At 47.7% G+C, this 27349-nt stretch overlaps 1 protein-coding gene across 1 annotated transcript in view; it reads left to right on the top strand.

Moving 5' to 3' along the window:
• Positions 1 to 27349, top strand: part of LOC8050712 (sushi, von Willebrand factor type A, EGF and pentraxin domain-containing protein 1) — a 247178-nt gene that overhangs the window by 123925 nt on the left and 95904 nt on the right. The window contains exons 4-6 of the mRNA XM_042292376.1: positions 11157 to 11330; positions 14902 to 15075; positions 25472 to 25648. Of these exons, the coding sequence (XP_042148310.1) occupies positions 11157 to 11330; positions 14902 to 15075; positions 25472 to 25648 (525 nt within the window). The remainder of the gene's footprint in view (positions 1 to 11156; positions 11331 to 14901; positions 15076 to 25471; positions 25649 to 27349) is intronic.

Here is a 27349-nt window from a genome sequence, read left to right as displayed (position 1 = left end):
CCCCTCTCCCATTTTGAGTGTACGCAGATTCTCCTCCTCCCCCATTTCCGGGGAGAGGAGGAGAGCCTGCGTACACTCAAAATGGGAGAGGGGACGCGGGACGTACCTTCCACTGGATTGCCAAGAAAAGTTGTCGCGGAGTATAGTATAGAATAGTTTGCGTATTTTGGGCGAATAACCGAATCTGCATAAAATAAAATAATTCACGCAAAACACAAAGATTAATATGGAAGAAGTAGACAGGAGAAACGCTACATTTTCTACTTAGGTAACGGGGCGCTTGTGTCGAAATCCCGATGAGCTCGTGCTCCTCGAGCTGTGCCCTGCTGCCCTACTGTGCACACTAAAATTAAAAAAAAAAAAGAAAATGGCAGCACTTGGCACAGGCGCGGCTCGTGGTTGTCGTATGCGAGCGAGGCGAGACATGGCCGGGGAATAAATTCCTTCAATAAAATTCACGCTTACAAGTACCGCCATAGCCTCCTCTATACTCACAAATCCTGGTAGTTCAATGAAGGAGCCAAAGAGTGCCCGGTCGCAGATTTGGAGCGCGAGGATGTGGTACCACAAAGCATTTCTTTGGGGAGTCTGGTATTCAGCGCACAGCTTTTGGAGCAGCGAAGACCCGAAACATGGTTTTCAAACCTGACAAGAAAATTAGCGGTAGCCCGGGGAACGCGAGAATCCCGAGCGGACATTCCATCGCTCGGGACAAGTGTGTTTAATAATAATAATAATAATAAATGTTTATTTCTCCATCAGATTCATGATGGAAGGAGACCGAGGAAAAAAGCTGCGTAAATGCAGCTTGATGAGTCCTGGCCCCCTCCCTACAATCAGCAGCAGTGGCAGCTCACAAAGAACACAAAGTAAAAAGAAAAAAATACAAGCTCAGTTCACAAAAATACAAAAAAAAATACAAGCTCAGTTAACCGAAGCGTCTCAATGACATGCAGAATGTAGCAAGTTTAGCTCTAACAATTCAATAAAAAGTCATGATTATCACATCAAAAACATACATATTCAGAGATGTCGAGAGCATGATTAAGCACTGTTATATAAGTTCTGATAAATTATGAGCTTATGGCGAACAGACATAATAACTATACACACGTCAGGGCACTAGAATATTGCTCGATCGAAGTCATCAAATTACACGCATAAGAATGGATTGAATTTTTTTCGGCGTTGATGTTAGGAGTTCCATATTTTGAGTATTCAGATAATTAAGTAGGTCGGGTAATATATTCGATAACATCTGCTTACCGTAAGTAGTTCTACAACTTGGCACTTTCCAGTTGTCTGTGTTGCGAGTTGAATATATTGGTTATCTCCTCGTAAGAGACGCTAGGTTGACAAGATGACATATATTGTTCATGACTTCGGACTTGTGCCTTAGGCATAAACGGTAATTATATAAACTATACACATTCAATACATTCAAACTTTCGAAAAGAGATCTGCTAGGGTGATCATATGAAACATTACTTATAATCCGTACTATTTTTTTCTCGAGCACAAGTATCTATTTAAATTTACATTTGTAGTATTTCTCCAGACAAGATGACAGTAGTGTACATGCGAGAGAAATAAAGAGTTGTAGATTATTAATTTAACACTTGGTGGTAGAATGGAGCGATGACGGCATAATATGCCAACGACCCGTGACAACTTTATCAAAATGTGATTTACATGGTCATCCCACGACATTCGTTCCGTTTTGAAGCGTTTTGAAGCGAGTCAAAACCTCAATTTTGGTCGTATCCAACACGATATCTGTTGGGATAGAGGTATTTTTATTTTTTGGTTTAAACAAAACAGCCTTTGTTTTGTTCACGTTTATTTTTAGCGCGTTAGAGTGACTCCAGCTACCCAGCTTATGTAGAGTTTGATTAGCTCTCTTTGCTAGCTCAAGACAGCAGTCTCCTTTAAAAAATAGACTTGTATCGTCAGCGTAAATCACAAATTTTGTACTTTTATTTACATTGACAATGTCATTAATATATAAATTAAACAAAAAAGGGCCCAGAATGCTGCCTTGTGGGATACCGGATACGATTGGTTTAATGTCAGAAGAATAGCCGTTAATATGAACGTACTGTTTACGATGAGCAAGGTATGACGAAATGAGAGCTGACGCGGGCCCACGGAACCCGTACTTTTCAAGTTTTTTTATGAGGAGTCTGTGATTCAAATAATGAAATGCTTTGGTGAAATCAATAAAAATCCCAAGGGTCATTTTTTTATCCTCAAAACTTTGAAAAATATATTCTTTTTGCTCTAGGAGAGCGAGTTCCGTAGATCGGCCCTTACGAAACCCAAACTGTGACGGAGTGATTATATTGTATTTATCCGAAACCTTCATCAGTCTCGAAAGCAAGATTTTTTTCGAAGCCCTTAGAAAATACTGATATGATTGAAATAGGTCTATAATTCCCCATGTCATTCTTATCACCGTTTTTATACAAACCAGTTCCCCTGGCAATCTGCATTTTTTCAGGGAAGACCCTGCGCTGCAAACACAAGTTAAAGATGTGCGTTAAACAGGGAGATATTAAATCTATAACATGTTTTATAGGTCTTATTTGCATGTCGTCAGCGTCACAACTTGCACTGTTCTTTAGTGATAAAAACGTCAGCGTCACCTCCGTATCTACAACTGGCTCAAGAAATATGGACTGATCATTCTTGTTTTCAATATATGAGCTAGCATTTTCATCAGTACTGTCTCTCGGCAAGTTCACGAAATGATTATTAAAGGCGTTTGCTAACTCTTGCTCTTTTAGTTCTGCATTATCTATGCAGATTTTATCAATTCGTTTTATTTCAGATGAACGATTAAGATTCGGCGTCTCTGCCGCAGCGGGGCGCCCGTTACATCACTCTTGTCTGCCGCTCTACCTTTTCACTTTCGGCGGCCGCGTCACGTGACGATCTGCCAGACTTTGTCAGTATAGGGAAAGCTATAGTACCGCCAACCATTGTTGTAAAAAACGTGCAAGACACGTGCCACGAGAGGGTGCTCCGCCGTCATTTGCTTTCAAGGGCCGCTCACTTCAGTGCTGCGCTGCCATTTGCTTCCAAGGGCCGCTCGAGACACGGGCCTCGTGCCCTGGAGAATTGGACGCTGTTTGCAAAGACAAACGCGAACACATCGAGAGGCTTTACTAGGGAAAAGAGCGTCTGCACCGCCTGGGTAGGTTCAACACGATGTGCCTCACGCAGAGACCACCGCTTTTTCCGCGACTCAATGTTCCTAGGTCACTGTTATTTTGTCTTTGCGTTTCCCATGTTATCTTTTATTTTCCTCAGTTATGAACCAGCTCGCCCTCTTCGCCACTTTAATGAACGAATCCAACTCGAGTCTCGGTCTTAAACTAAAGGAATTACCTTTCAGGGAATGTGAGTGCTTTATACATTGGGTACGTTCCTGCGGATTACATTCCCGAGCTTAGCCCACGAAGCAGAAGACAAACATGCCTTTTTTTTCTTACGTGCCAGAGCCACTTCTAGGTGAGCCGATATTAGGTTAGGTCGGCTTAAGCACGGCTTAGTACGTTAGTCCGGTAAACGAGAGAGGAGCTAACCATGGCCTAGCTAACTGGAGAGCCCTCCGGGACGATGGAATTACGCCCGCTTAGTTAACCTTGGTGTTATATAGTTTCGGTTTCCACTCGAATGAGGGAGTGTTGTGACCAAGTTGAGTTTCCTCTACTTTGTTTTACCCCAAGCCCGATGGAGCCACTCGGGAAGTGCCAAAAGTTTACTGTCAGATATTTCGGCGTTTTTGTGCGCTTCTTATCACCGGCTAAAGCCAGTCACGCACACTAAATGCAGTCTGATCCTGTCCTTTTTTCTGTTTGTGATTGGTTTAGCTGATCATCAGCAAACGCTCGAAAAAGAGGAGTGCCATGTTCATGCACTTTTGGTGCTGAAGTTAGGCTCGACGTAAAAGTATAGTGTTGGTTCTTACTTAAACGCGGAAGTGTTGTTGAGTGAACTGAGAATGTTGGGGAGTGCTTGTGTGTGGCAAATCTCGGATTTGTATGCAGTGTACGGTGTGCCGTGACGACGCGCTTTCGATCGGCAACTATGGTGCCCCGAAGAGTTCGCATGAAACCTTGGCTTTCCACGATGAAAAGCTGGCGCATGCTGGTTGAGCGTAAAGTGTGAACCTTTTCGTGTTTGATCTTGTCTTCTTTGTCAAAAAAGAAAAAAAAAAGGTATATCAGAAGCGGCGAAGCTCCCCTAATGTGCGACTTCGTGCTCAATTCAGGGAAAAGTTTCGAAAGAATCCCTATGCGGAGCGCAAGTTCGTCTGCTACTTTTGCAGGAGTTGCGATGACGTCAGAATGCCGAGTTTATATTGGCTCTGATTGGAAGGGCAGTGGGTAGACCTCGATACTGGCCACCTCGGGGTCTGCTCACTTTCTTCCAATCCAGCCAATCAGAGCTCGGCCTCGTCCTAACGTCACCGCAACCCCTGCGCGAGTAGCAGACGAACTTGCACTGCGCATATACGAAACTTCGCGGACTGTTACTTTCATTTTGTATGTATTGGCCGCGTCCATATACCAGGTTCCTAAAAAAATTAGGTATATCTGGATATTTAATCAGCCCGAAACTAATACGCCACTGAGAAGGGTGACTTATTTATCCACCGTAGGTGAGGAATTGGACCTACGCAGTACGATTGCTAACCTGATAAACCTTCAGATTGGGCGAGCTTTGTTCACTGACACCATCAAGAACACAGGGTACCCGGCGGTCTTCAGCCTCGCAGTTTTCCCGTCAAAGCTTTTATGTATTAAATGTGAGCATGATTTTATGACTGAGCTCTTAAGACATGACGGCACTATGCCTCTCTTGACCACTTTTGAGTGAGCATAGTTGAAGGGGAGGAGTGTTGTTCGCTTTCCTCTAAATTCGTAGGACCAGCAGACGTGACGGGGTCGCTCCGCCGGTCAGAGATCCTAGAATCTTAAGGATCTCCAACTGGTAGAGCTACCCAATCACGTCTGCTGGTCCTATGAACCGACAGTAAAAAATCACTCCTCTCCTTCAACTCTGCGCACTCAAAACTAGTCAAGACAGGCATAGTGGTCATGTCTTAAGAGCTCGATCATAAGGTCATGCTCACATTTAATACAAATGAGCTTCGAAGGGCAAATTGCAAAGCTGAAGTCCGCAGGGTACTTTGTCTTCTTATTCGTGTCAGTGGTTAAAAATCTTCCAGAAAAAGTAAAGCAAAAAGACGGTGTCAAGGAACGACAGGAAAAGAAGACCAGTAATCGTCCCGTATATCCACAATTTTTCTCACGGCCTTAAGAAAACAGCGAACAGAGTTAATGTTGATGCAGCGTTTTCAGCTCCGAACAAACTTTCCAGCCTGTGCGAAAACGTGATCACACCCAAAAATCGAGAAACCTGCTGCTCCAACAAGAATGGAACAAACTTTGTGCTCTGTGTTGAGGTGGTTGTCTATTCATTCCCCCTTTCCTGTGGAAGACAATACGTAGGACAAACTGGGCGGTGTCTTAAGTACTGCCTTCGTGGACATAACAACAACATAGTCAACGCCAACTGTGTCCACTTAGAAATTCACTGTCGGGTTTGTAAATGTTCGGCGCATTAAAAAAAAACAAAAAAAAACAGCACCGTATTAGGAGGAACGTGTCAACCAACTAACGAGGGAAATTATCGATACCGACTGGAGGACAAATATGTTAGTACGCCGTCTATAATATTGTCACAAAAAGAGGTTGATTATCTCCGCAAGTTTGTCAGTAGAAAGAACCTTTTTTTTCTTTTTTCTTGCACTCTTCTTTTTCTTCCTTCTTCTGTTTGAAAGTTGTCTTAAATCGAAGTAGAGGTAGAATCAGAAGAGGTTTATCACGCAACACAACGCAAATCGTTAATAAGAGCTTGTGTGAGTGTTTTGTTTTTCGTGTGTTTAGGAGATTGAGCAACAGTTTTTCGAGTGCGCTGTAACGTGGAACAACGCTAACCTGGGATATTCAGTGTGTGCCCTTAAGTAGTGAGGAGCGATGCACCGATATACAGGGTGTCACAAAAGAAAATGTATACGGTCTTTTTTACCGCAAAAATAAACTAGACATCGGCAAACGCTCATTCTCCGCCCAAAGGTAGCGCTAGAGGTCACAACCAGATGCCAAAGTTTCAGCCCGATCCGATAAGTTAATCAAAAGCTATAAGTGATTTTCTGAAAATTTCAATGGGAAAGTGGAGCCCATTTTTGCCCGTTTTCGGTTTCTGGTGCCATAGAGCCCCATGTGTTTGAAAACTCCGTCGGCCGCCATTTTTTCATTGAAATTTTCAGAAAATCACTTATAACTTTTGATTAAGTTATCGGATCAGGCTGAAACTTTGGCATCTGGTTGTGACCTCTAGCTCTACCTTTGGGCGGAGAATGAGCGTTCGGCGATGCCTAGTTTATTTTTGCGGTAAAGAAGACCCTGTAAATTTTCTTTTGTGACACCCTGTAGATACGGGTGAAGTGTAGAAATTGAACCCGTGATCCCTACTGGCGAGGGGATCGAACAATGTGGAGGGCGCTATGTCCGGCTTGTTTTCCTCAAAGTTTTGTGTTTACGTGTTTACCAACACAAAGTATGTGTACTGGCATAGCCTCCTCTGCACTGACAAATCCTGGCAGATGGTCAGAAGACGTGGCCGCCGGAAGTGAAAAGGTAGAGCGGCACACAAGAGTCTAGGGTGCCAACATGTCTGTCTGTCTCAGGGTGAAGACATCCATTGTTGCCCGAAATGTGCCAGCGCGTGACCCTCTGGCGCACTCCGTGCGTGACTTGGGCGGTAAAATGGCGTTCATGCGTTAGCCAAAGCTACGCGCTAGAGCTGAGTGACACCGGATTGCGCGCACTTCAAAATGCCTAAAAAAGCGATTGGGCGGAAAAACGGCTGAGATGTCACGACTCAAGCAAAAGCGCGAGTGCGTATGAAGGCACTCTATAGATATATAACGGGCACCCCGCTGCGGCGAGACGCCGAAACACACTTGTCCCGAACGATGGAATGTCCGATCGTGCTTCTCGCGTTCCTCGGGTGTACCGCTTCTTCTCCTGTCGGGTTCGAAAACCATGTTTCAGGTCTTCGCCGCTGCAAAAGCTGCGCTCTGACTACAGGCTCTCCGAGAAATGATCTGCGCTACCAGATCCTCGCGCTCTAACTTATGACTGGGCATTTTATTGCTCCGCCATTAAACTGCCAGGCTTTGTTAGTATAGAGGATGCGATGGTACTGGATTCTTTACTTCATCTTTCTCGATGAAGCGAGAGTCAAAGATTACAACGACTCGTGCCAAATGTTTTCCCCGTGCCCAGTTGAGAAAGACGAAGTAAACAATGTATGAATACAGCGTCCGTGTTCGGCTTCACTAATTGAACACGAGCTCCAGCCGAACGTTAGCACATTTCGTTTGGCCATGCTGGTCAAGCGCTAGGTGAAAATACAAACAGACAACGTACGTTGTTGCCGTCAATTTAGTTGTCAATTTAGCCTCTAGGGGTGCAAACAAGTGTTTGACGGAATTCAGAAAAAGTGAAGAGCTGCGCGTAATCCTAGTTTTTTTTTTTTCGCTTAATCTTGGCAGGTTTATTGTTACAAAGAGCTTCAATTTACGGTCGACTACTCGAACTTCGCCCAAGCCCGAGAATAAAAAGTTGGAAGCCATTTATACACCTTCCAGCTGGTCGCTTTCCCCCTTTTGCATAGTTTACGTGTAAAAAAGTCGACGGAGACGTCACGGCTTTCAGATGAAAGCCATGCATACCTACAAAAGACATAAAAAAGGCACAAAGAAGGTTTATTGTGTCTTCCTTTGAAGTCAGCGTTGTCAAACAACGTTAATAACTTTATAAAAAAGGAAATAAAAAAAAATCAGTTTGTTTGGAGTGTGTGCGCGCTCAAAATATGCACTGGGATTCTCGAGTTGCTTACATAATCGTTTTGTCGTTCGCATAGACATTCCGTGGCAGCAACGGAGAAGTGCCACTAACGTTATTTTCTTGTTCGCGCGTAATGATTAACTTTAAAGACACGCGCGTTTTATTGTTTGGAAAAGCATCCGAGTTCCTCCTTTTCATTTTTTTTGTTTTTGTTTTTGAATCGGCGTGCGATGGAGTTTGTGCGTTTGTGCATCGATCCCATGTAGTTGTGCTAACGCATTCAAAGGAGCGTAGGCTCTCGTGGCGTCGTCGGGGATCGCTTCGTCGGAGTTGGGTCAACAACGCACACACCGTCGCGATTGCTCTTCGCCGTAAATAACACTGTCGCTCCCCTCCAAACAGAAATGTTTGCCACTCACTCACACGCGCAATGGAGTGCTTCGATTTATCGGGATGTAGAGGGAGCGGAGGTAGAGGATGTAGGGGAGTTGTAATGTAACGCGATGTTGTTTACACTAGAGTGCGTCGACAAAAAGATGCGCTTCCTACTTGTTCTTGGGTGCGTCAACATTACCGGCGGCGCCGACTGCCGCCGGGGAGAAAATGGCGCCGTATGTAGTTAAAAAATGTATAGTGTAAAGTTCATACAAAAGGAATGCGCACATTTTAGTCAATACAGGTAGTGACATCAAGGACCCTGACTAAGAAAAGTATTGCGACATCATCTCTCTTCTCCTTTGGCGCGCACATCGTTAATCTTTATCTTTTTGCTTTTTCGCACTCGCGTGTCGACGGCAGCGCCGCCTTCTCCTCTTTAAGACAGCGGGTGGCTTTTCTATACTTTATTTTAACTGCAGTCAAAGCACAGTCAAAGACAAAAAGACACTGAAGGACATGCGCAACGACTAGAAGCGCACTGTCACGGTATACCTTCTGCGTCCAATCGGATGAGGCGCCCGCGAAACACATGCACAAATGAATACCATGAAAGCCATTACTTAGCGCTTTTGGCATTACTTGAATGACGACATACGCTGCTATACTTATGTCCAGACACAGCGGACGCTACGAGCTATCCTAGTCAATTCCGCTCTGGGGACGTAGCCCGTGATACGCATTCCGCGCGTCGCTGTGTACCCTCTCCGAGGTGACGGGACACTCACACGGCCTTGGATTGGCTCCGACGGCTCGTAGCATCCGTTCGCTGCGCTCTAACAGCATACGCATTCCTCCTCCCCCATGCACGTTTGTTATCTTTATATTTCGCGTTTTCGCGCTCTTCTCTACTTACGTACTCGTACGGCTCCAGTATAAGAAAAGTAGCGATATATTTTCCCTTCTGTGCTGCAGCGCAACGTTTTTTTAAAGAAAAGCCAGCTTTACAGGGCCTACCGATCTCAGGAGCCGCGTAAACACGAAATGTGTAGGTCGGTCAGTCTTTAACCGCTAAATAAGACTGAAAAAAAAAAAAAAAAACGAAAAAAAAACGGCAACCAGTGTTAGGGATAGAACCCCGGTCGCCGGCGTTGAAGCCGAGTGCGCTGCTGACTGAGCTACGGACCCAGTACGAAGGAACGGGAGGAGCAGAAGCTGGTGATTTGACAAAGCAAGCGGAGCGAAGAGACGTGGAGAGGGCGAGACAGGAGAAGAAAGATGTGGTTTTGAAAAAACGCGTTCAATGAGAGGGATTCGAAATGGCAGGGAAGCTCGCTTCCCCTCTCTTGGCAACCCGAAAAGTTCAGCGCAAAGGCTTTTCCGTGTGGGGCTAAAGGGATGTGTGCGCAGCATCGCAAAGAGACGCTGGAGTGACGTAATCTGTTTCCATAAAAAACACTGTCCTAGGCACCACGCGAACTCAGAGCAGCACCCATCGCGGGCAGTGAGGGACCAAGTGTCATCTTGCACTAGGCACCAACCCAACTAATACGCGTGCCACTCGGGCAACTCGAATGCCATTTACCATGAATGACATTTCTGTGATCGGCGAATCAGCTCGCAACCTGTCGCGCGTGGAACGCGCTACGTCCGGAGTGTCACGCGCTGATTGGCCGTCGGCTCAAATGTCATTAGTTGTAAATGACATTCGAGTTGCCCGTGTGATAGGGTGTAAGAGTGCCATTCTTCATATAAAACTAGCGCATTTAAACGTGTTTGGTCCAAAGGTGCAGCCAATTGTTATCCTTATTTTTCCTTTTTTGCACTTACACATCGAAGGTAACGCGTCACCTGCTCCTCTCCGTAATAGCAGGCAGCCTTTCTATATTTGGTTTAAACATGAGTCGGAACGCAATCGAACGCTAAAAGACATGGAACTGCATACACACAAATTAAACGCGCACTGTCACAATGTACGTTCTTAGCTTGACTTAATGAACCGCAAAAAATATGCCCCAAGAAAACTTATTTATCTTTATTTGTTGCTCTTTTGCATTTGCGCGTCGACGGTAGCGCCGCGTGGACCGCTTCAGGATTAAAGGCGGCAATCTTCATTTGATGTTGATATTTTTCTGAATTTCTCTTACAAAAATTATCAATGAGTTTCAATTGAGTTTCTAATGTATTCTATAAGAATGTATTAGAAACTAAATTGAAACTCACTTATAATTTTTGTAAGAGTTAAGTGATATTTAACTGCGGCGCCATCAGTCATTTCTGTGCATACGTGGTGCGCTCATGTTTGGGCAAAAATTAACTCGACTTCAAGCTTCTTACGTCAGGTTTACAACTGCGTATGCGAGCTTCAATGAGTGTGAGTGGGCTTGCGTGTGTGTGCGTGCGTGCGTGCGTGCGTGTGTGCGTGTGTGGAAGCAGAGTAAGTATTTGTCAATAACGAGCCTTTGTGACGAACTCAGTTATGGGCGTCAAAAAATATAGTTTCAAACTTCGTACATTTTCCGGGGCCTCAACATAGTACCCGCTCATCGATGTATGTGTGGTTGTGTGTGTGTGTGCGCGCGTGTGCGTGTGCGTGTGCGTGTGCGCGTGCGTGTGCGCGTGCGTGCGTGTGTGCGCGCGTGCGTGCGTGCGTGCGTGTGTGCGTGTGTGTGTGTGTGTGTGTGTGTGTGTGTGTGTGTGTGTGTCTGTGTTTGCACTTGACCGTACATACCTACACGAAAAAGTAAACGTTTCTTTCTCGCGTTCTTACGTGGTGCGCTTAAGTTTGGAAAAATGTGAACTCTCCCTCAGGCTTCGTTCGTCTCATCTCTAACAAACGACTGCGTCTCTCTGCAGCCAAGAGCTGCGGTCCTCCCGGCGAAGTGGAGCACGGGCGTCGCATGGGCACGATGACCCGCTTCACAAGCTCGGTGAAGTACGAGTGTCACGAGGGCTACGAGCTGTTCGGCAGGGCACACCGCTACTGCCAGTCCTCCGGGCAGTGGAGCGGCACGCTGCCCGAATGCAGACGTAAGCAGTTTTCTCTCTCTCCCTCTTACCATGGTGCCTGGAACGCGTCTCAGATTGGTGTGTTCACCACGTCGCAAGAAGTGGTCCCTAGATTTCTGTCCGATGACGTAGTAGATGTGTCTTGTTTTTGCTGATCGCGATCCTGGTGGCGTCAACAGTGGCGGTGTATGCGGCTGATGCTTGTTCTGCCGCAGGTCGCTTTCTCGCTTGGCAGTTTACAGAAGCGTCGGCAGCCAAGAGTTGGGTCGCTGTTGTTTTATGTTTTTGGCCAGCGTTTGTACGACCAATTGCCAGGATCGCGACATCCGACAGCGTGACACTCCGGCTTTTGGGACGTCATTTGTGGACACCTTTGGGACCACTTTTGATGCATGGGTGGAATAGGACGCTAAACACATCGGTCGGAGACGCATTCTGGCCACCGTATCCTATACTTTCGCTCCCACAATACCTCCTAGATTGCAATGTTCAGCTTCCAATGCCACCTATAGGGGCGGTGTTCGGCCAGGAGTCGTCTACAATCAGTGAGAACACGAGTCTCAGCCAAACTATGACGCATCACTCGTATTCAACCGTCCGGCCTTGTTATCTAGAAAAGGGTAGGCTTACTACCGCAACGGAGGAAAAGAGAGGTGTCTGAACAAGGCCAGAAAGGGGGCCGACATTTTGCTCTGATTTCGCGGATTTCCTGGCAGGGGCACTGACAGTTTAGGGCTCCCGCGCAGGCGCGATCGCGCAGTGCGGCCTTCAAAACGTTTGTTCCCATAAGGACGGTCCCTCGAGCTCTTAGTCATGCTGCGCATCTCACAGCGTTTGCCAGAAAGGCGAGCGAACCTTGAATCCACTCAATCCATGGCGAGGCGATGACGTTCAGAAACTTCTATCTTACTGAAGGTAATGGTTCGGCAGCTCATTGCCTGGTTAGGGAGTAACATCAGGCAAAAATTGCAAACTCTAACCAAGTTTATAATAATAATAATAATAATAATGTATTTTATTTCCCATTCTGGTTGGTACAAAAAGGGAGGACGTCGGGACAAAAAGCTGCGGTTGCAGCTTGACGAGGTCCCGGCGCCCTAACACACTTTGGCGGGAAAGCAGCATTGGAAACACAACGAAAACACAAAAATGGACACTAAAACACAATAACGACTATTCACATTGTTGCACTCAGCTTGAATGCATCAAAACAAATATATTTAAAGTTGAATAAAGTTTCACCACAGATACAAAAACTCCAGGCACAAGAGGTAAAAATTATGCTGTCTGTAATATGATTTTTGCCAACATCCGATTTGATGTCCCATAGATGCTGATACCATTGACTTCGAGTTTATTAAGTAAAGATGGTAATGCGTATTTTAATGATGTAAAGCCGTAATTCGTACGAGGTATTGAAACGCTCCAAATTTCGCCATGACGTGTGACATATTTATGATCTAGTTTTGCTAAGCCCGACAGTGCGAAAAGGAAAGAAATGTTATGTTTTAATGCCATATTATACATCACCAGCAGGCGAAATTGGTACAAGTGGTCAATAGGAATGACGTTATGTTTAAGAAAAAGCTCCCGAGAAGGGTGCAAGAAGGGTACATTTGCGATAATTCGAAGAACCCTCTTTTGGGTTAGCAGTAGTTTTGTTATATTTTGTATCGTTGTTTGGCCCCAAACTAAATGGCAATACACGTAGTGAGTGTAAATCAAAGAATAATATAAAAGTAATTTAACACCTGTTGGAAAGACATCCCGATTCTTACAAAGGAGACCAATAGATTTACGAACTTTTTGATGTATATAATCAACGTGCTCATTCCATGACAACGATTCAGTGAAATAAACGCCCAATATTTTTACCGACTTTACCACTTGAAGTGTTGAAGACCCTAAAGTTATTTGAAGCAAATTAGGTACTTGTCTATTTCGTGGCCGAAATAACACACATTTAGTTTTTTCCGCGTTTATTTTTAGCCCGTTTACTTTCGTCCACAAATCGATGTTTGAAAGGACTCTTATTGCCGTGCTCTCTATTTCATCCGCTGTTTTGCCCTTAATAAAAATAGTTGTGTCGTCAGCATAAGAAACAAGGTTTGCCTGTGGTACACTATTTTCAATATCATTAATAAAAATAATAAATAAGAGTGGCCCGAGCACACTACCCTGAGGTACTCCGGTTTCAATTTTTTGAGTGGTTGAAATATAGTTGTTAATGGTAACGAATTGTGTACGGTACTGCAGGTAAGATCTAAATAAATTCAGAGCAGTTCCACGAATACCATAGCGCTCTAACTTGTCCAGCAATATTGTGTGATTAATTAAGTCAAACGCTTTCGAAAAATCGATATATATACCCAAAATAAGTTCCTTGTTTTCAAAGCTTTCAATGATCTGCTGTTTTTGTACTAAGAGCGCTGATTCTGTTGACCGGTGCTTACGAAAGTCATGCTGACTATTAGAAATAACAGAATGTCTCTCTAGGTAGGAATAAAGTCTCTGATGAATTATTTTCTCAAGACCCCAACGTTTCGGGACCGATTGGGTCCCTTGCGCACGGGTGACTGCATGTGGGGACAGGCAGCGCGTTTTGCAGACAGGGATGTAGGAGGCTTTGCAGACGTAACAGAGCCCGGAGATATAATCGCTGGGCAGAGTGCCCGAGGAGCGGTTTACGTTTCCATTTGTTCGCTGGATAAATCAGGGTCCCTAATCTACACGGCGGGGAAGGGCGGGAGCAAGGAACAGAGACACCGTTGCCTGTTGCGATTGGCCAACTCCGCCCCGCTGACGAACCGCAGCAGGCGGCGATGTTCCGGTCGCTTGCTGCCGCCGTGTAGATTAGGGCCCCAGGACTCCACGAAGAGACGCTTTCGTCAATGCCTCGCAAGAACCAGCATGGTGCTCTCTTTTAAGTCTATTGTTTGGCTGGTTCCCTTCACCTCTACTGCTAGGGCACTTGCTTCCACATCCTTCTTTCGAACGTCGTATTTGTGTCGCGTGAGCGTCTATACGTAGCTTGCATCGACGCCACATCAGCCGACATTGCACCGTACCATGCTTCAGTGCTCGTACCTTTTGCAGCTGACATTTGGCAGAATCGAATTTTTTTCTTCTCGGCAAGGATTGCCGAGAAGAAGGGCATAAGAGCATGGAGCGGAGGAATGGCGGCTGGCACAGTGCCATATGGCGTCACGCGCAAGACATGTATTGTGGGTTTTGATTCTCCCCAACATATCAGGCCGAACAACCTTATAGGGTAGGAGGAAAACGACACCTTGAGCCTTTTCTTTTTGGGGGACGATCTTTTGGGAATGGGGTACGATGGCCGATTGTCGACATGGGCTTCTAGACAACAAAGCCGTAGCGCCGAATTTTTTACGTCACCGCCAGAGCGGGACACAAATTTGACACGAGTACCACGGCAGCGTTCCACAGGAATTCGTTTTCTCGCTGAATGAATAAGCGCCCCAACCATGTGCTTGTTTTCGCGGCGTTGCGTGTCTACGATTTGGCCGACCCCAGGTGCCCGTTTTAACCTGCCGTTTTCTTCCCCTGTTGCCCGTCGAACGTTGCTCAGCGGTGCAATGCGACAAGCCCGACGATCCGCTGAACGGCCGAGCCATCTACACGGAGCTGCTGTTCAACTCGCTGGTGAAGTACGAGTGCCGCCACGGGTACCGCATCAAGGGACCGCCCACGGCCAGGTGCAACTCCCAGCGGCAGTGGGAGGGCGCCCCGACACACTGCGTCGGTGAGCGTTTAGCATACCACATAGTACGGCGAGCGAGCGTGTCCGAAACGCGTCTTTGGCGCATCGGAGCGCAGTGAGGGGCACGCCAATCAAAAAGCAACATAGAGAGTGCAAAAAATGGTGCGCAGAGAACGCGCGATGATGAGGCAGCTAGGCTCGCGCCGTCATCGGTTGAGGTCGAGGAAAGGAAGGGGGAGGGGGGGGGCAGTCGCACGCGTACGGGATTAGTGGCTAAACAAACGCAAACGATCTTGCACACCGTATAATGTTCTGTGTGTGTTTAGACAGCGGTAAGTTGGTCAGCCCCAATGGACGTCTATAGTGTCTCCGCCAGAAATGAATAATTTAACCAAGGCAGTACCACGCACCGCTTGCCTGGAGTCTTTAAGGTGCATGGCGCCGTAGTGATCCGCGACTGCGCGCCAGATGCGAGGCTGATCCAGATTGAAGCGGGCAGAGGTGGAGATTGAACCCAGTATCCGTGGACTCTTACAGCGATAGGTTTTTACTCCACGTGCACCGATCTATAGTGCGTTAAAGCACTACTCTTTCCGCATAGTTGCATATTGCTAGAGGAGTGCACACCATGCACAGTTAACTAATAAAATTGGAACGCTTACAAATCTGAATTCCCCAAAGTCGTACTTAAAGGCCGAGACCGGGTAAGGCGAAAGGAAGTTTAGCCACACTTCCGAGGGCTTGTAGACTATACGTTTTGTGTGCCCATATTTAATTATTAAAGCTCGAAGTGCTTTTTGACGGAACGCGCGATTTTAACATTGTCACGCTTGGCTCGGCTGAGCGGACACTTTCACATACGTGGTACACTCCTGTATTCTTCCAGCGCCATCCTTCACTCCCCGCCGTCCCTCGCTCCTCCCCGCGACTCGCGGGAGCGGGGACAAGTGTTGTCCCTAGGAATCCCCCCTAGGGAAGGAGTGTCCCCGCACGGTCCCGGTTGTCGCCGGCGCCACACACTCCTCACATTCCTTACAGGTCTCCCCCCCTTCATTCGTGAAATTGCAGGAGTGGCATCTGGTCGATCTTCGTGGTAGGCTGTCAACTGGTCTGCGTGGGCCACTCCGCGGCGACGTCCGGTAGTTGGGTCCCTCAGTAGGAAGTCATTCTCGCCCAAGCACTGTGCCACCCGGAAGGGCCCAGAGCGCCGCGGTGCAAGCTTGGCCGTGATGCCCTTGGCCGCATTACTCAGGGTGTGGCTATCCAGTAGGACGAGGTCACCCTGTTTTATTGTTGTAGGCTTCCTGTGCCGGTCGTAGTTGGCCTTTTGGGTTTGCCTTGCTGCCTCCTGGTGCTCTCTTGCAAAGCTGAGAGCATCCTGAAGGCACCTGGTGACCTCAGCAGCAAAGGCATGGCAAGCCGTTGCAGGCGGTTCAGTGTCGTCTTTGCTTCCTGGCTGCTCCCACGGGGTGCGCAGTTCCCGACCGTAGCACAGGAACGCCGGCGTGTATCCCGTCACTACGCTCTCAGCCGTGCGCATGGCAAAGGCGATTTCGGGGATGTGACGGTCCCAGTCTTTGTGGTCGGAGCAGTAGGCTCGGAGGCACTCCTTCACTGTGCCGTTGTGGCGCTCCACCATTTGTCCTGCCGGTCGATAAGGCACCGTATGGCGGTCCTTGATGCCCCAGTGCTTAAGGAGACCTTGCCATACGGTGCTCACGAAGGGCTTTCCATTGTCACTGGATATTGTCGCAGGTGTGCCATGACGGCAGAACACCTGCACCATACACTCCACAATGTTGCTGCTTGTTGCCGCGCGCAGCGGGAAAAGTTCGATAAACTTGGTAAACCTGTCGATTACCACGAGCAGGTACTTGTGGCGTCGAGGCGTTGATGGCAGAGGTCCCACGATGTCTACACTGAGCTCCTCCATGGGCGAAGTGGCCCACTGACTGCTCATAAGCCCTTCGGGCCTCTGGCGGCGGGCCTTTGTCCGCTGGCATACCTGGCAGCACCGGACGTACTTGGATACATCGGCTCGCATGCCCAGCCACACGAAGCGTTCAGAAACACGTTTGAGGGTTTTGAAAAACCCTGCGTGAGCTCCAGTGGGGTGGTCGTGTGCCATCTTGAGCACTAACTGGCGAAGTTGGTCCGGGAGCCAGGGTACCTTTTTGTTACCTCTGTGCTGAACGAGCAACCCATTGGCCTCCAGCTCTGTCGTCTCAGCCAGGTCGTCCAGTAGGCGTTGGTCTGTACTGTCGTCTGGGAGCTTCGTTCCCTTCATCACCATTCTGAGCTTGGACAAAAGGGCGTCTTGATGCTGCTCGTGGACCAGGCTTCCCGGGTCACTCAGGACTGTGGCATCGTCCATCATGGACACTGTCGCAGCTGGTTCAAAACTGATTTGGCACTCAGTCTCCGGGGCAGCAATGGGGAAAAGCGTCTCTGGCAGGCTGTGTCCAGGGGTGTCCATACACTGAAGCGGAGCTCTGCTGAGGGCGTCGGCTGGGACATTTGCAAGCCCCCTCCGGTGCTTGATCTTGCAGTTGAAGCCCTGAAGCCGAAGAACCCATCGCTTGACTCTTGGTGAGGCTTGGTCTGTACTAAACATCCAGGCCAGTGAGGAGTGATCGCAGTGGATCTCAAACTCTGTGAACTCCAGGTAGGGTCGGAATTTGTCCACAGCCCAAACCACCGCGAGACACTCCCACTCCTGAACGGTGTAGTTCCGCTCCGACTCAGTCAGCACTCTACTGATAAACGACACTGGCTGTAGCTGGTCTGGGCCCCTCTGCAGCAGCACTGCCGCAATGCCAACTCCACTGGCATCAGTCTCGACGACGAAGGGCTGATTCAGGTCGGGAAGACTCACAACCACGTCGTGGGCCAGGGACTCCTTGAGTGCGGCAAACGCTTGCTCCTGACGATGAGTCCAGTGCCATTTATGGTCCTTCCTCAAGAGGTCTGTGAGTGGTCGGGCAACAATGGAAAATTGAGGAATAAAGCTCCGGTAGTAGCCGGATAACCCCAGGAAGGCTTGCAGTTGCTTGACTGTGCTGGGCCGAGGGTAGTCCAACACCGCAAGCACCTTCTCATCGTCGGGTCTGCATTCCCCTGGGGAGATCACGTGGCCCAGGAACTTCAGAGACCGACGGCAGACTTGGACCTTGTCTGGATTGATGGTGAGTCCCGCTGACCTGATGCGCTGCAACACCTCCCGCACATGCGTGACGTGGCTCTCCAGAGTATCCGAATACACGAGGACGTCGTCCATAAATGCCATGGTGAATTGGTGATTTATGCCGTCCAGAACCCTGTCCATCAAGGTTTGGAAGGTGGCCGGGCCCCCTGCCACTCCAAATGGCATCCGTGTGAACTCGAAGGTTCCCAGGTGGCAGATGAAGGCGGTCTTGGGAATGTCCTCTTTGCACACAGGAATTTGAAAAAAACCCTGAGACAGGTCGAAACTCGAAAACCACTCTGCCTGACCCAATTGTGCCAGCAGCCAGTCCGTCCTGGGCATGGGGTAGACTGGCACCCTGGTACATGCGTTGAGTGGCCGATAATCGATGGCAAGCCTGAAGCCACCCGACTTTTTTGCCACCAACACTGGTGCGCTTGTCCACTGGCTGTTGCTTCGGCGGATGAGTCCTTGTTCCAACAAGTCCTGCACACAGCCGTCAATGATCTTCTGCTTTTTGGCGTTGACAGGGCGCAGCTTGCAGCGCACGGGCAAACTCTTTCCCGTGTCTATCTGATGATGAGCGAGGGTGGTGCAGCCCGGAGTTGTGGTAAACATCGGCCGAAAGTCCACCAACACATTCTCCATGCAAGTGTCCACTTCCGGTGCATGACTCTGAGGCCGATCACCTCTGGAGGTGGTCTGGTCAGAGGCGCCGGCGCAGGCAGGTTCTTCCTCCGTGAAGATGCCCTGGAGGCAGTAGGAATCCTCCCCGGCCAGAGGCTCCTCAGTTGGCCTCTTTTCACCCTTAGCAAACGGAACAATGCACTGGGGTTCTGTGCCAATCGTCCACCCCCCAAGTGCCACGTGCACTGAAATGCCGGTGATCGTCAAAAAATCTCTCCCCAGGACAATGTCTCGGCAAAGGTCGGGCACAAACAGGAAGCGCTGCCTCCGAGAACCGGCCGCCCATTGGATTTTGCACCTGAGCGATGTGGAGGATTGAGACCAGCCTGTCGCGAGGCGCAGCGTGCGGACTTCCCTCTTGTGACTGGCTCCTGTAGCTTGGGCAGCTGTCATCGCCGGCAGTCCCAGCAGACTAACGCTGGAGCCCGTGTCGAGCAGTGCCTGGAAGGTCGTCGAACCAATCCGCACGTCCAAGAGGGGTTCTTTCCCACCGGCAGTTGTCGCCACCTGCAACGCGCTGTCGTAGATGCCCGCCGGGGCAGCATCTACCAGTTCCCGTTTCCCGGGCACTGCGCTTGGAAGTGGCCCGGCTGCTGGCATTGGAAGCAGAGAAGAGACGCAGCGGGTGTTGACGCAGCCCGCCGACCGGTGGCGCAGTGACGAGCGGCGTGGCCGATTCCTCCGCAGCGCTGGCAGTGAGCCTGTCTTCCGTTAGGCTGCTGCCACTGGGTTGCCGGCAGCGCGAAGGTGGCTGGGGGCAGCATCGGTAAAGCTGGGCCGTAAAGCTGGTCCCGGTGGTAGGATGGCTGGATCGCTGCCGGGTGAAGTGGCCAGGGGTACGTCGACTGCGTAACTGCGGCCGGGGAAGCGAACGTTGCAGCCGCCGTCGATGGCTGGACCGCTGCCGAGTGAAGTGGCCAGGGGTACGTCGACTGCGTAACTGCGGCCGGGGAAGCAAACGTTGCAGCTGCCGTCATCGCCGGTGGCGGTCTGGGAAGGCCCGGAGCACCAGCTGCAGGCCTGAAGGCGAGGTCTCTGGCCACTTGGTTGGTTTGGGGAGGCGGCGGCAAGTACTGCAGCCGTCGCCAAGCGCGCTGCATGAGGCCGTCGGCCGCCTTCGCCAGCTCCGCCAGGTTCGCGAACTGCGCCCCCTCTGCCAAGTCCTGCAGCTGCGGGTGCATTTGCCGGAGGACCCGGTCCACTTTCTCCGAGTCCGGCACCTCTTCTCCGATTCGGTCGTAGTATGCCGCAATCGTGTAAATGAACTCCTTCAAGTTCTCTTCCGGGTGCTGTGTACGGAGTCGCAGCTCATCCTTGAGGCGACGCTTCGCGTCGATGGAGGCGAACTCCGCACGGAACGCGGACGTGAAGTTATCCCAGCTGGCGAAGTCGCCCACAAAGCGCCACCACAATTTCGCACTGCCCTCCAGTGCGGCTGGCACGACCTGGCTCAGTCGTTTGTCGGCGGCGACTCCTGTCACCAAACAGAAGTTCTCGAGCCGCTCCAGAAATTCCTCGGGCGACTGAAGATCGCTGAAGCCCGAGAACTTCGGCAGCTGGGCCGCGATCCTGGGCACAGGGCCACCGGAGGGATGGACTGTGGCCACAGTCGCCACGGGCACTTCGGCGCCGGTCAGCATCGGAGCCGCCATTACGGCTTGCCGCAATTGTGCTGCAGCGTGCTCACGTTGCAGCGCTGATCCGTCGGTCTGTCGAAGGAGCTGCTGCACTAGCCCCTCTGGCACTGTGAAGGAGTCCATGGTGCGATCCCGGACGAGCCCCCACTTGTCACGCTTGGCTCGGCTGAGCGGACACTTTCACATACGTGGTACACTCCTGTATTCTTCCAGCGCCATCCTTCACTCCCCGCCGTCCCTCGCTCCTCCCCGCGACTCGCGGGAGCGGGGACAAGTGTTGTCCCTAGGAATCCCCCCTAGGGAAGGAGTGTCCCCGCACGGTCCCGGTTGTCGCCGGCGCCACACACTCCTCACATTCCTTACAACATATTTGTCCGACCGTCCGTCCGTCGGTGCAGTTCCCCGCTACACTTGGTGCGAATTCCATTGGGCGCCAGCGCCACCATCCAAAATACGTCACGGTTCGATTGCGTGTGGCGTCAGTGCAGTTTTCAATGGAGGAAGAAATCCCCTCCACAGGCGAGCGTGTACTATCGCGCAATCTATTTAATGACGTGCGAACTGATCGAGAGCAACGAGAACAATGAAAGCGTGTCGCGTGGACCGTGCAGTATGCACGTCTCTGTCGTTCGGACGTTGTAGCTGGATGCAGGACGGGAAACCGACGAGGTGCAGCAGTTCTGATTTTTTTACGCGGTATATATTGCGCGGACCAGTGCATCATAAGTGTATTTCGGGTCTTTTTCGGAATCATTCTGCTATAGTTTGGTGAGGGCTCACAGCCGACAATGATTGAAAAGGACTTATTGAGCAACGGTAATGCTTTGTTGACAAACGTTTCACCCTTCTCCGTGTCGTTTAAACATATTGGCCTACGCTCAATGAGAATGAATCTGTCACGATCAGTTCGAGTAATGCACATAGTAAAACAAGTAAAAAATACTTCGTTCGAACCCATGACAGAGACCCAAATCAGTTGCCCCTTCCATAAGTTCATTGGAAGGTTGCGCCGGCATCGCTGTTACGCGGTTCCTGGATGCTGAATCTTTGCCGGTCGTTTCGCTTCTTCGCATCATTGTCGCTTTCGAGCAAGCGAACTTCAGACAACGAGAAGAGCATATTCTACCGATGACGACACGCGAAATCGCTGCCATTTGTAGCATTTCCTTAGACGGAAAACACTTTTCGCTCAAAAATTTCTCGCTTAATTGCTGTCCATCGAGCTGTAGGGGATGCCGAATCCAGTTGGGAAACGTACAACCACAAGCTGGTGACATTTAGGTCGCAGTGATGAATGAGCGACCAACACCATAAGGTTTTTCTATCGTAAAGGCGGTCTCGAAGCAATATAATAACTGTAACTCTTTTTCTGTCTGGGCGCCGCCGTATTTAACTGTAACTTTTAAGCAAGTTTATCGATTTTTTCAGTGCGCCGCCGTGTATAGCACTCATGCACGCGGGCCACGCGCGCATTGCGGCTGCCCGGGGGGCGTGCGGCTCTATGGAAAATGCGAGAGCTCCAGTGCGCACCGAGTCCGCACCCCTGAGACCAATGGAAGACGCTATTTGCCCACTGCAGCCGGACAGACCTATTGGCCAATTCTGTTTCTCGCGCAAATTTGGCGAAAACTAGACGGAACGTCATCTCTACGTCAATTCAGTATTCCCAGTCTATTTCTTTGTGGAAAATTATGCCGTGGGACGCAAACACTTCAGTTTCTCTTGTAGATTTAGTGGGAAAATTGACTTCACGTGTCTTAAACACCGATAGAGTTTTCCTACGAAGTTTAGCGGAAAGATTGGTGACCGGTGACTTGAACCGCAATTTAGTTTTCCTTCTAAATCAAGTGAAGAAATTGACGTCAGGTAACCTATGCACGAATTCTTCCTCGCTATATTTAGCGGGGAAAGTTTTGTCACATGACCTATGCAACAGCTTAGATTAACCGCTAAATTTAGTGGGGGATTTGACCTCACGTGACCTACTTTATCTCCTGACCCCACTTTCCTCGCATGGGGGTGAGAGCGTGATCATGTGACGCATGGCTCTCCCAACGAGCGGATATCTTCCACCGTCTGTCAGCTTAGCAGGGAAACCAGTAGAGAGGAACACCGACTTGTCGCACATTTGCGATGATTTAATTCTTATAGTAAAATTATTTAAATGCGCAACCCTCATCCTAACGTTTTTTTTTATATTATTATTATTTTTGTTTGTCTTAAGAGAGCGCTTACCGAACGAGTTCGTTTCTCTCACTGATCTCGGTTCAGCCATTCGCAAATTGTGACGTAAGGAATAGAGTCCAGAGATTTACCTGAGAATATAAGCGCGTATGATTGTCCTTGAAAAAAAGAAAAAGAAATGCAAAAGCGTCCGCACATAATTTATAACAAAAGGTCCGCTGACAATGTTTCGATAGAAAAGAGTTCGCGTAGATCTCATTAGCTTCTAATTCTCGAACGTTTCGGTGTAATATTTTTCTTTGGTGCTTTGTTACGCTGACCCGGTTCACATGCGCTAGTTCCGTTCGCACATGAAATCGAAATATAATCGGACAATTTTTGCTGGAAGAGAGCAAGCTGTTCGAAAACATATCCGAATGAAGCAAAGCAAGAGAACGGTTAAAGAATTATGCGCATTTCTTATAACCCTCTTATGCAAATATAGACGTCTGACGAATATTTTATGTTTTAGGGCACTTTATTTTAATGTCTCGATTTTTGTTTCCGAAAGGCAATCAAGCATGCATAAGAGAGCGTATGTGACACACGTTATTTCTTTATTCGCGAAGTTTTGTATGTCCCACGGTTAGTTCTGTTGAGGGAACTTAAGAATAATATCCTTTGGTAATTCCTATTGATTCTTAGAAATCACTGTTGAAAGAATAAAAAGGAATATATAAAAAAAAAACAAGTAGGGAACTGGCTGTGCGGAAATCGGACGGGGAGGCGAATGTGTGCGTGATACAAATTTAACGCCATGACCGTGGTGTCGAGAACTTTGGCCGAAGCGATCGAGTGTTTATGCGCTTGACTTTTCCAACTTCTTTTCCTTTTCTTTTTTGCGTTGAGGTTTTTTTTTTTAATTTACTTTTAACGATATTATGATCTGTCAGCACGTTTCCGCTGTTCCACCTTAGAAGCATTGAGAAAACAGAAGAGAAACTACACTCAACAAAAAAAAAAAAAAAAGAGGTAAAAGCAAAACAAAAACGAAGCGTTTTCCGGTTTCATTACGGTAATGCCAGCTTAGCACGGTGAGGAAAGCGCGATTTTCGTGTTTTTGTCTTGAGTGTACGTATGTGTGTTAAGGAAATCTTTTTCCCTAACGCCCCATAGGTTACAATGAAAACAAAATCGCGCACTGAGAAGTTCTTTCACCTTTCCTTAGTAAATCTCTTACTCGCCAGTCCGTACGTTTTCTTGTTCTTTTTGTGTGTGAGGCGAGGGGAAAGGGGAAATGGACTGTTTCTTGTACACTTACTTAAAATGACGACATACACTCTTACAAATTTGCTTCATCTAGCTATAATTTTAAGTGTTCAGAATTCTTTTTTTATTTCTTCACACGTCCACATCTTGCTTTTCTTCAATTTTTTTTTTTTACCCAGGTTCCTTTTTTTCTTTTACTTTTTCGCTATTTTTGTTTAACACGTGATTTTATTATTCGGCACCTTCTTGAGAGGGCGCGGGAGGAGAAAAAAAATAAAAATTGGTTCTACGGTCGCCATCGTTTGCTCTTTCTTTTTCTTTCAATACTTGATTGTTTTACACACGCCTTGCCTGAGAGCAAATGTGTCGCCTTTTTCGTTGTTATGTTGAATCGAGCCTCGTCCTTATATACCGTTATTAAAAAAAAAAAAATCATACGACGTGAAAGCGACTTTCTTGTTCTCTTTATTTATTTATTTTTTTTTTATAAGAGCGAGAGGGGTGTTTTTAACGGTCGAAGGAAAATGAGCTTTGCTTTAAAAATGGGGTTATCAGCGTGATGCAGACTCCATTAAGGCAAAGTTTATCGATGATTGTGATCTTAAAGGGTTCGACCAACATATTAAACAGAAATCAAGCTCGGCTTTGTTTAGAGCGTTTTTTTTTTTTTTCTTTGTTTTACATTGGCAGTTCGTTTACGCTTGCGTTCCCTCTTTAACGCTTCCAAAACCGAGGACTTTATTAGCTCCCTTTTTACTTCGAGGTATTATGTCAGTGAAATTTTCCCACGTGTATCGTGTTGCCGATGAGACATATGGGGCTTTCTGGATGCCTTTCAACATTCTGTACCTGTCTCTTAATGTTTGCTTTAACTTTTTTTCGAAGTAGTTAGATGCTTTTTTAAAATTAAATTTGTTGTGTCGTTGCTTCTTTATCAAGGTAAGCAACACGCAAGTGAAAATTGCCCCCTCTAACGTGTATCTTCTACATGCATGTTGTTTTGGTATTTAGAAAGCTTGCAATTGTACTGCCCTATGATATAGCACCTGGTGTCTCCGCTTGAGATGAGAAATTTGGCCAGTGCAGCACAATTACTACCTTAGGCCGCTGGCACACGCATGCTCTGTAGTTTTGTTCTATAGCAAAAGTGTCGTCGTTCTTGTAGTTTACTTATTCTTTGATATTTAAAAAAACAATATGCAGATTTTAACTTCTTGCGGTTCACTTGTACTGCAAGCGTCATGGAGTACATCATTTTTATCATATTTTCTAAAAACAATGGCTTATAATTTATGATGCAAGCAAGATAACCACTTGGGAAATGAAGCGACTTTTTCAGTCATTAATATTTTTTTTTTTAGAAACGGTTTTCTGAATGCATGTTTGTGAATTGGTATTGAGACAGAGATTGTGTTTTGCATGCACAGAATCGAATTAGACATGCAAATTTTCCTTTTTTTTTCTGACGACTTTTGTTTTGTGCTATGCTGTTCATTAGAGATCGACTGTGGCCACCCGGGCCACCTGCACAATGGCTACGTGGAGTTCCGCGTATCGACGCTGAACGCTAAGGCTTCGTACAACTGCTTCGACGGCATGAAGTTCCAGGGCCAAGCCAACAGCAGCGTCTGCCTCGACACCGGAAACTGGTCCAACCCGCTGCCCAAATGCCTCGGTGAGTAGGACGAGGTGCAAATTACTTTGGGGCCTGACATATTGACCGGGTGAAGAGGTACATTGTCCCCGGCGCCAAGCCCACCCCAATAGTTGTTGTTTTTAATAAGCTTTAGTTTTTTGGGTTTTTTTTTTTTTTTTTTTTTGCCCTCGGTACAATGTTTCCGCATCCATAGCCCAGAAAATACGCGTTCGTTTTTCCGGAAGGTGAGGAAATCACGCTTTTAAGCACGAACGCTGAAAATGACACCGCTATAAACTTTTTCTTTTTTTTAGAGAGGTTTTTGACAGGATTGAAACGGTAGAGAGGAGTTTCAGTTGTCGCGCCTCTAGTGTGAACTTCGGAAACTTTGAGCGTGTACGGATCTCCAAAGCACGACGAAGAGCAAAGATCGCTTGCCGGAGGCTGGGCACCCGCTAAAGAGCCATGTGCTTTCTCACCTGTGAGTGCATATACATGGTTTGCATAAACGCCTCTCAGTAGCCATTGAGGTGACCTTGCTGGCGTGCTCGTACATTCCTCAGCGCAAATTTAGCACCCCTAAAATGTTTTCTCTCGGATGATAAAAAAAAAAAAAAGAAACAAGTAGAAATGACTATCAGCGCGGTGCAATGACGTAATGTACAAGGCATATGTAAAAGGTGCATCTGCACTCGAACTTTAATGTCGTTACACAACGATTGAGCACGAGCACGGTTTGGAGAAGAGTGTTGTTTGAGCGTTCGATAGAGACTCGTATGCATTAACTGGATCTACGAAAGTTTGGGGTATGGGTTCGGGGCCCAGTCTGCTGAATCCGCGCCTTTGTTGTGTGCACACGTTTCGTGAAAAAAGAGGAGAAAGTAACCGGGCCTTGTTTGTATTCGGCGTCAACTTTTTTTTTTTTTTTTTTTTTGTGGGTTACATTGCCAAGGCTCTTGTAGTTCCCGCAGCGCTGTCGAGGGAACTTTGCAAGAGTGCACGCTAATCAGGGGCAAGACGAGGCCACCTTTTTGCCAAACAGTGCTGACTGCACCTACGTAGGTTACGCTAGCTTCTGCTGTAGGTTGATACGCTGTAAGCTACGCTAGCGTAGCCTACCCCGAAGCAATTTAGGCTGTGCCAGATAATGCATCATAAAATAGTCGATGCCGAGTATAATTTTGATATTGTTGACCCGATCCAATCCCAAAGCTTTTGTTTTCAATGTTCCTTTTCTGAAAGTTCAGCAGTAAAAAAATCATTGTGATATACGTGAACAAGATGAGTTTAGTCCTCAAGCAAGTTTACGTTAAGTTTGTCGCGGAGAGAAAATGTCAGACGTACGCGGAACTGAAAGTAATCTTTAATGTGGCGAATTTGTGCCCGTAACCGAGGCGAAAACGGATACCGTATATTCTGCGACGGCGACGGAAGAGTGACTGTCCCGAAACAGCACGTTACCACCGCTTTGAAACACGCGGGAGGTACAGGAATTTTCTGATCTAGAATACACGATTACAACCAAATATGAGATAAAACAATAAAATAAATTTGCAAAAGAAATTATAAAAGATACTGCGCCAAGCAAAGTTCGTACGCCATTCCTTTGTGTGACAGCCTTGTGCGTTGCTAACTTCCCCACGCGCAACGAACGCCTTATAATAAACGACACTAAACCGAACTAGAAGTATTTTATAAGTATATTTGAACAAGGAATGGAGTTAATATCGTATAAAAACG

This window comes from Ixodes scapularis, unplaced genomic scaffold (assembly GCF_016920785.2).
Source record: "Ixodes scapularis isolate PalLabHiFi unplaced genomic scaffold, ASM1692078v2 PGA_scaffold3__209_contigs__length_174095766, whole genome shotgun sequence".
Classification (NCBI taxonomy): domain Eukaryota; kingdom Metazoa; phylum Arthropoda; class Arachnida; order Ixodida; family Ixodidae; genus Ixodes; species Ixodes scapularis.
Note: the sequence above shows the minus strand (reverse complement) of the source record. Positions and strands in the feature narration are given on the sequence as shown.